This window comes from Cheilinus undulatus, linkage group 18 (assembly GCF_018320785.1).
Source record: "Cheilinus undulatus linkage group 18, ASM1832078v1, whole genome shotgun sequence".
NCBI classification, from domain to species: domain Eukaryota; kingdom Metazoa; phylum Chordata; class Actinopteri; order Labriformes; family Labridae; genus Cheilinus; species Cheilinus undulatus.
In genome coordinates this window covers 9,077,357-9,085,990 of record NC_054882.1, presented here as the reverse complement: position 1 = coordinate 9,085,990, position 8,634 = coordinate 9,077,357, and the positions used below count along the sequence as shown (strand labels likewise).

The following is an 8,634-nucleotide window of genomic DNA, read 5'->3' as shown; positions in this document are numbered from 1 at the left end:
TCCCATTCATACTCAGTTTTGGTGAGTACCCATATTGAAGTGGTATCGGAAAATGTGGTATCGGTGCATCCCTACTTTTATGATTCAGTACTTTAATATCAATAATGTCTGATATCACCAACAGAAATAATGAAAAACACAGTTGAACTTGCAGTTAGCTAAATTGTTGTTTTAAATATGACCATTGGCCATATTTTTATCTTTTTTTCTTTTTATTTATCTGTTGAGGCCAGAAGATAAGCTATAGCAACAAATGAGAATTTTTATAGCTGCTTAAAGCAGTTCTTCAGTCTAAATAATAAATATACTGCTTACTAAGTTTCAAATTTGCCACTGAAATACTTGATTTCTTTATGAAATCACTTGATCGCAACTCCTTCTCTCTAAACTGAACGCTAAATTAATTTTCAGTAATAATAGGTTATGTGAATTTTTATCATTAGGGATAGTTTCTTGTCTCATCTGATCGTATTTTGGTATTCAGTGCACAAAAACAGCTGAGTTTGTAGTAAAAATGTCTGTGTAGAGGGAGTCCCCACTCCACACAGCCTCCAAAGGAGCGCATCCAATTGAATGAATGGAATAGAAATACTGGCCAATGGGAGGAGAGATGGGACCCTATAAAGGACGATCTCAAATCATCTGACTGACTGGAGAGCTGCTGGGTCGCTGCTGCTGTGTTTGTGAGCTCCTCGGTCGGAAAAATAGGGATCTTTGTATCAACCCCTGGTAGTAGTAGTAATCCACAAGTCCGAAAACAACAGGTATGTCATTTATTTAAACTCCAAATAGCGTCGCACAGCTGGAGCGTGTTTGGTTTTAACGCTGAAGTGATAACAGAGCACTAGTGTTTGGCCTTATGAATTTGTTTTTAATGGTGAAGAGCAATGCTAACTGTTGGAGCATTTTGATAGAAACATTAAAAATGATAGGTTGCATTCAGTATATTTGATCCTGAATGTTTCTTCAGCTCATTTCTGCACCTGCTGTAGTGCGTTCAGGACACTCTGTTCACTGCAGGAGATTTCATTGTCTCGCTGCCACTGTGTCTAGTTGCTTCTGCTAAATTGTAACATCCATGATAGTCTCTGTGTGCGCCGTAGACGTGATGCTCTGATGAGAACACTTCAGAAATGTATTTTTGCCGCTGATTTTTCACCGTCTCTTCCCTCCATCCTCCGTCCCAGGGATCAACCATGCCTTTCGGTAACACGCACAACCAGATGAAGATGAAATACGCCTCGGAGCAGGAGTATCCGGACCTCAGCCAACACAACAATCATATGGCCAAGGTCCTGACTCCTGCTATGTACGAGCGGCTGAGGAGCAAACAGACACCCAGTGGATTTACTCTGGATGATGTCATTCAGACTGGGGTTGATAACCCAGGTAAAAACCCAAGCGGCTTTTCGGCGAAAACGCCATCTGTTCTGCCTGATAGACCGCGTTTAATGGCCGCAGCGGCGCTCAGAGCTGCATGTTCCTGCGAGGGAACACTAACAGCTTTCTGCACTGTGACCTTGCCAAAGGGATAAACTCTGACAAACCTTTATAGGCATATGCAAAGCTGCTGAATCAGTTAGGAATGGTTATCCTCATCTAAATGGGCCTCCACTATCTGAGTGATATTGCACCCTTTATAGCAAATGGTAAAGATTACTAGTGTTACATAATGTATGCAGAGCTGCAGCTGATAATCCACTGCGGCTTTCACTGTTTTCTATCAGTTACAGCTTTCAGTGGAGACTAACAAAGGGATGGGTGACATGGACCACAAACGTCTTTATTTTCTTTGCCCAGTAGTAATGCATGATGGCTATCTGAGCATTTTTCTGTTGGAAATTGACTCATTTTTGTCAGATGCCAGATTTGGAAACTTTGATGTAATTCTAGAGTGAAAATGAAACAATATTGAGCCTGGTTGTTACCTCAGCCACACTCATTATTGGGTAATTTGTAATCAAAACTTGCCAACAAACTCCAACATCAGTCTGACTTGTACAAAAATATTGGCAATGTTGTTTAAGATGCCAAAATTTTCGAAGGTCCTATTATTCTACTGATTGATCATATCAAAAGTGGGGAAAACTGAGCGGAAAGAGCCTAAATTGCACAAATGCACTGGCAGTTTTGGAAAAATGGGTGGATCTGAAGTGCAAGAGGAAAGCGATCTTAACTGAGCATCAAGCTTGGCCCTTGTTCCCAAATCAACAAACAATATGGATGTAAACGCCATTTTCTTCCCCTTTTGGTTGATAGATCTTTAAAGTTATTATATTGCCCAGCATCAAATTAACCCATCTATAAAGTTTGTGGTCCATGTTTTAAATGATCCAGAGGAGTGTCCACTAGCCTGGTCACTACAGTATGACCAGTGACCCTCCTGTTTCTGTCTAGCTCTGAGAGTATGGCCAAGCTGACCCTGAAGAGGATGTCAGCAGAGGACGAGTTCCCAGATCTCAGTCAGCACAACAACCATATGGCCAAGTTCTTAACCCTGGACATGTACAAGAAGCTGAGAGAGCGGGCTACACCCAGCGGCTTCACCATAGATGGTGTCATTCAGACAGGGGTTGATAATCCTGGTACAGTCACACAGTCCCATCTTAAGACTTAACACTGTGCACATTCAGTTTAGTGAGGATGTTTTGTCTGTTGGTCTCTTCAGTGTCTCCTCCTTGACCTGGTTTACTTTGTGTGCAGGCCACCCCTTCATCATGACCGTGGGCTGTGTTGCTGGAGACGAGGAGACGTACGAAGTCTTCAAAGAGCTGCTGGACCCCGTGATCGAGGACAGACATGGAGGATACAAACCCTCAGACAAGCACAAGACCGACCTCAACTCAGACAACCTGAAGGTACCAGAGCTCTGAAACTGCACAAAAGAACTCTTTAAGGAGTCATGTTGTTCCATTGTTCCATTTTTGCACCCAACAATACAGCTGTGCAGCCTTATTTATCAAATATGGGCCTTCTTTCTCTTCTAGGGTGGTGACGATCTCGACCCCAACTACGTTCTGAGCTCCCGTGTCCGAACAGGCCGCAGCATCCGTGGCTTCTGTCTGCCCCCTCACTGCAGCCGAGGAGAGAGGCGCGCTGTGGAGAAGCTCTCCATTGAAGGTAAAGAGGCCACTTGAACCTTGATTGATTGAAGCCCATTATGACTGCACAGGTGCTCTGTTTTCTGTAGCTATCTGAACAGAGCGTAGGCATACAGATGGAGATGAGCTGCTGGGTACTGTAAGAGATTCTCAGGGTTTAATTGCTGTGTCGTAGGAGGATGTGGCCCGAAACTGTGATGCTTTGTTGTTCGAGAGGCCGTCTGGTCTCATTTATGTGACAACTGGCGCCATCTAGTGATATAACAAGGAATAACATTTAGAAGGCACAGAGGATGTTTTTTTTTTTTTTTCTCCAAATTTCTCTGATGTTGAAGCCAGACTTGGTGATTAAAAATGTCTGCCTGTCATCTCTGAAAACCAGTTGCTTCAAAGATCTAAAACTGAATGTTTTTTTCCTCTCTAGCTCTGGCCTCCCTGAGCGGAGACCTGAAGGGGAAATACTATGCCTTGAAGAACATGACAGAAGCAGAGCAGCAGCAGCTCATCGACGACCACTTCCTGTTCGACAAACCAGTGTCTCCTCTGCTGTTGGCCTCAGGGATGGCCCGCGACTGGCCCGACGCCAGGGGCATCTGGTGAGAAGTTGATCTTCACTGCTGTTTTAAGGCAGTGTTTGTTTTGTCAGCCAAAACTATGACTAAAAATGTTAGTCTGATTTCAATTTTGGGGGGTGTTAACACGATTTATTCTACCCTAGATGCTTTCAAACCTTGCTATGTAGGTGGAAAGAAAACAATGAAAACAATAACATTAATGCTTCAGGAACTAGGACTCTCAGACATTTGCAGACTTTACCATGAGGCCTGGGGCCTTGTGAACACATAATTATCTTAACCCTTTCTCCTGCACTGGCCTGTATTCTTCCCATTTGGAATTCTAAAGGGTAAATACTCATTAAAAGCTAGAAATATCCAGTAACACTTGGTCATGTTATAGTGGCATAAAAGCCACTGTAGCCACTTCAAATGCTAAAATGTGAATGACTTCGTGAATCCTTTTTTTAATGCAAATGAAACTCTAATAACGAGTATTTTGTTGTGACCGTTAGTTTACCAAATATTTCATAATTAATATTATCAAATATATGAGTAAGTAAATTGAATTGGTCACTTTTTGAGAGGTGTTACCTGGTAAAACATGACCAGAAAAGGGAAAAAAATTAAAATGAAACAGATTTCCTCTTTGAGTAAATTGTAATTTTTCCACTTAAATAAACATAAAAATGCAGTGTTCTCTAATATCATTTTGTTGCCATGTGTCTGTTTAGTCTCCACATTGGAAATTTCCATTCAAAATAGACATTGATAATTAGCTTTATCAGATAAAAATTAGCTTTATAGACAACTCTGGCTTGACAGTTTTGTTTTGCATGGCCCCTGTCAAATAAACTAATAAATAAAAATAAATTTCTAAACTGTCATTTATGGTTGGTTTAACATTAAAATAAAAGTAGGCCTTTCTCAGATAAATAAGAATTTAAAGCAGGGAGAGCAATGGATGTGAAGGGCCCCCATCAGTGCTCGCCTTGGGCCCCAAAATTGCTAAATCAACCACTGGACATGAGGAGGGATCTAAATCCCATTTAAAAGAGACTAGACCTTTTTTTCTTACCCACATTCTGTCTATTCAAGGATAGACTACCTTTTTGTTCCAAAACGACTTATACAGGGTAACGGACTGTAACATAGGAACTATGGACTTGTCACATCTATGGATGCAGCAATAAACTGTGAAAAGCTTTTGTGGTTAAACACGGGGATTATAAATCAAATCAGACAATTATGGATATAAAAATTACTTAGAAGAAAATGATAATGGAAGTATTTCCACTAATACTTCTGGATGTGTGCAAAGCAGTCCTGATGGTTATTAAAGGATACTGTTGTCATTTTAAAAGAAAAGAGGGTAGATCAGTTAGTTTAAAAAAACTTGTAGTAAACATAAGAATACCTTGTAACCGAGAGTTAAAATGGAAATATACAAGAAAAAGACTAAGTTAAATGAAAACTATTATGCTGAAATAAAAGGAAAGTTGACCTTTCTAAGACAGACATTAGGAGGCAGGAGGACAATAAGCTAAACTACTCGCTTGCAAATTTAAATGTTAGTCTACAGCCCCTTTCCAGAAGGAAGATGAGACCAAAACTATCTAAAAATACATTTTTAATGATTAACAACTGACAAAGTACATTTAATTTTTGTTAAGACAAAACTAAAATGTCGGTCCTGGACTTTTGCATTCCAAATCAATGACACCCGTCCAATATGCATATAAGATGTGTGTCGGTATATTCAGAGTATTTGAAATTGATTTAAGTATTGGTAGTGCATTAATGAGTGTTTAAATTTATATTAATTTTACAATTTGACTGACTTAATTGTTTCAAAATGAAAAGGACTTTTTTGGACTAAAAGGTTGAGTTTTAAACAACTAAAACGTTAAATTAAAAATGACTTAATATTTTCATCTGAAGGCCAGGACTAAATTTAAAATGCCTGTCCCAAATTAACACTTATTAAAATATATAAATCTGGACTCTTATTTATCTTTTGTCCAAAGGCACAATGACAACAAGACCTTCCTGGTGTGGGTGAATGAGGAGGACCACCTGCGTGTTATCTCCATGCAGAAGGGCGGCAACATGAAGGAGGTATTCCAGCGCTTCTGCACCGGACTCACAAAGGTTTGTTGAAAACATGAGCTCTAATCTGCTGAGGGAGTTTCTATAAAAAGCCAGATTGAAAGCAGGGTTTTGTTTTTACTGTGGTTATTTTAACAGTGAATGTACTTTTATCAACCTGGTTTGGTTTTTAGATCGAGAGCCTGTTCAAGGATAGAGGCCACGCTTTCATGTGGAATGAGCACCTGGGCTACGTCCTCACTTGCCCCTCCAACCTGGGTACAGGCCTGCGTGCAGGAGTGCACGTGAAGCTGCCCAACATGAGCAAACACGCCAAGTTTGAGGATGTTCTTAAGAAGCTGAGGCTGCAGAAACGTGGAACTGGTTCGTGCTTCACACCTTTTAATCTAGCTGTCTTTGACACTGCCACATTATCTTATCAACATGTAAGAAATCTAAAATGTTCCCATCTGGATGCATGTTTTAAGATTATTAACTTTTGTCTTGTTACCTATAGGTGGTGTGGACACAGCGGCTGTGGGCGGCGTGTTTGACATTTCCAATGCTGACAGACTGGGCTTCTCTGAGGTAGAGCTGGTGCAGATGGTGGTTGATGGAATCAAGCTGCTGGTGGACATGGAGAAGAGGCTGGAGAAGGGCCAGTCTATCGATGACCTCATGCCCGCCCAGAAGTAAAGCATCCCAGCACCCTCTTCCCTGCTCCGTCCCTCCCTTTTCCCCTTTCCCCCTTTTTCCAACTCCCAAATGCCCTTTCCTTGCTCCTCTCCCCCTGAACGAATGTCTGACTCTGTCCTGGAATGCACTCTGTATTACACAGTTTGGATTTGTTATGTATTTAAGGCAAACGGCTCCTGTAAGGTGAGGATGAATCTGAAATAAAATAAAAAATGTTCTGGTTCAACTTGTTTCAAAATGTGAATTTTGCTGTATTCAGACACAAGGTACCACCAATCACTTCACCCACTAGGAGTTGTGTAAGAATTGAAGGTTTTGACAAAACTACAACTGCAGAGCCTTAAATCCTTCAGTTTAGATCATACATTTTGCATGTTGCCCATCTTTGCATGTTTAATGCAGAATTGACACCTAAAGCCTCTGGGAACCTGGATATAGTGGGTCACTGAGACTGTCAGAATGAAGGTTCAGTGTGAAATCAGGAGGCTAATGTGACTCATGTGTTGCATTATGGGGGATGAAGGCTCCAATATTCTAGTTAACATGTATGGTCTGTATATTTTGTTTCATCTTGGATCCAGACTGTGAACTGATGAGATTACATGCCTCATAACCGTTTCATATTGCTGTGTGGAATATTCTTTAAGCTGTAGTCACACTCTGTGTTTAGTGGCAAAATTGGATTAAATTACAAAATCCTAAAGTTCTTACTGTCCAACAGCTTTGGCTTCAGGGGCTGCTTCCACAACCTAATTATGTTTTAAAGTACTGTAAGAGTTATGTTCAGGATTTGTCTTATAGCTTGATGAAACTAAAACTTAGACCTCAATCCATGAGCAGAGAAATGGTGCAAACCAAAACTGACTTTGACTTTCATTATGATCTATTTGTTGCTTGTTGGATGAAGCAATGATTTGTGCCTAAGAGTGTGCTTCTTCTGTAATGGACTCTATCTGCAAACCTTAGAAAGGACAAAATACTGTGCTTAAAGCAACATTATGTAAGTTAGTAGTTTCAAAGTTGGTTCAACTGTACAATGAAACCCAACAGGGAGAATGGTGTTAATCCCTTTTCCATGGAGCATCCTGGTCACCTTCTTTCAAACACATCACTTTTGCAGTGGGGGCTGCAGACATGCTAGTCTACGGCTAAAAAGAAAAAAAAAAAGCCAGATAACCTCTTGGTATTGTCTGATACGTTATTATGGACAGGCTTTGACACAGAGAAGTGACCTTTGTGAAAACAAGCTGTGGATGCCAACAGTCACACTTTTAAAAAATCCAGTCAGATAACTACTCCATCAGTCGATATGGTTAAGGGCATCTTGCACCAAGAGTCAAAATTCTTTTCTCTGGTATTCTAAAGCATAAGATAGCTTGTTCAGACAATGCATGATCAAGGATTAACAGTATAGTTTGGGCATTTGCATACAAAATGAATGCACTTTAGTGGTAGTCTCAGTCCACATTATGCATCAACAGTACACTTTCAGACGACCTGATATTGGAAATCTCTCGTCTGCCTCTTACGCAAATAATGCAGCTCTCTTACTGAGGCGAAGCTGCTGGTAATAAGAACATCCAGAATGAATGGGGTTGAATTAACCAGTCTAAAGGGCTAGCAGTGACTCTTAAAGAGCTTCTCTCTTTCATTAAGCATGATGTTTTTTTAAGATTATTTTTGGGCTGGCACCCGTAAGCATGCTTTTAAAGGGACACGGTTATTTACCATTTAGCACACAAACTCTGTGGGGAACTAGTTCTAGTATAGTGACAACCAAGGCGAAATGGTTCCAAATAAAGAGCCATTTGGGAACTGAAAGATTGCCTCTTATTACTGAGCTGAATAATCTGGGTCTCAAAAAGGAGCTGCCATTCCCATCATTCTGAGCAAGGCTGGACAGAATTAAACAACGCTATGCTTTATGTTTTCAAGCTCTATACCACAGACCATGGTTGATTATGGATGGGGGCATCCCAGACCCCTCAGTATACATCTGAGCTACCAAAAATAAAACCCTTTTCAATATGCATCGAAGTATGTCTACAAAAACAGTGCAGTGTACTGTCTAAATAGAGTATAACATAATCTTCTAGGAAGGGAAGTGTTTTAGTTCATTTGCTCTGAATGTAAAGTAGATGAAGGGGTTCTGTAGATGTATAAGTCCCTTCCATGCACAGTGGATCAATAAAATA

General features: G+C 40.5%; 1 protein-coding gene across 2 annotated transcripts; it reads left to right on the top strand.

Moving 5' to 3' along the window:
• Window positions 1-654: 654 nt before the first annotated feature.
• On the top strand, window positions 655-6,665 carry ckba (creatine kinase, brain a). Of its 2 annotated transcripts, none has more exons than XM_041812388.1 (8): window positions 655-764; window positions 1,188-1,389; window positions 2,704-2,858; window positions 2,988-3,120; window positions 3,526-3,697; window positions 5,683-5,806; window positions 5,938-6,127; window positions 6,261-6,665. In XM_041812388.1, the coding sequence occupies exons 2-8, from the start codon at window positions 1,197-1,199 to the stop codon at window positions 6,437-6,439; spliced, it is 1,146 nt and encodes a 381-aa protein (XP_041668322.1). In that variant the 5' UTR covers window positions 655-764; window positions 1,188-1,196; the 3' UTR covers window positions 6,440-6,665. The 2 variants fall into 2 exon arrangements, with proteins under 2 accessions (XP_041668322.1, XP_041668323.1); XM_041812389.1 differs by lacking the exon at window positions 655-764 and adding an exon at window positions 2,398-2,585 and having other exon boundaries at window positions 1,253-1,389.
• The last annotated feature ends 1,969 nt before the right edge of the window (window positions 6,666-8,634 follow it).

What these genes read in the sequence shown, in the direction of transcription:
- ckba (XM_041812388.1), top strand. Translation starts at nt 1,197, where the DNA reads ATGCCTTTCGGTAACACGCACAACCAGATGAAGATGAAATACGCCTCG. An exon ending in TCAACTCAGACAACCTGAAG is followed by an intron (nt 2,859 to 2,987) that starts GTACCAGAGCTC and finishes TTTCTCTTCTAG; the next exon opens with GGTGGTGACGATCTCGACCC. An exon ending in TCTGCACCGGACTCACAAAG is followed by an intron (nt 5,807 to 5,937) that starts GTTTGTTGAAAA and finishes TTTGGTTTTTAG; the next exon opens with ATCGAGAGCCTGTTCAAGGA.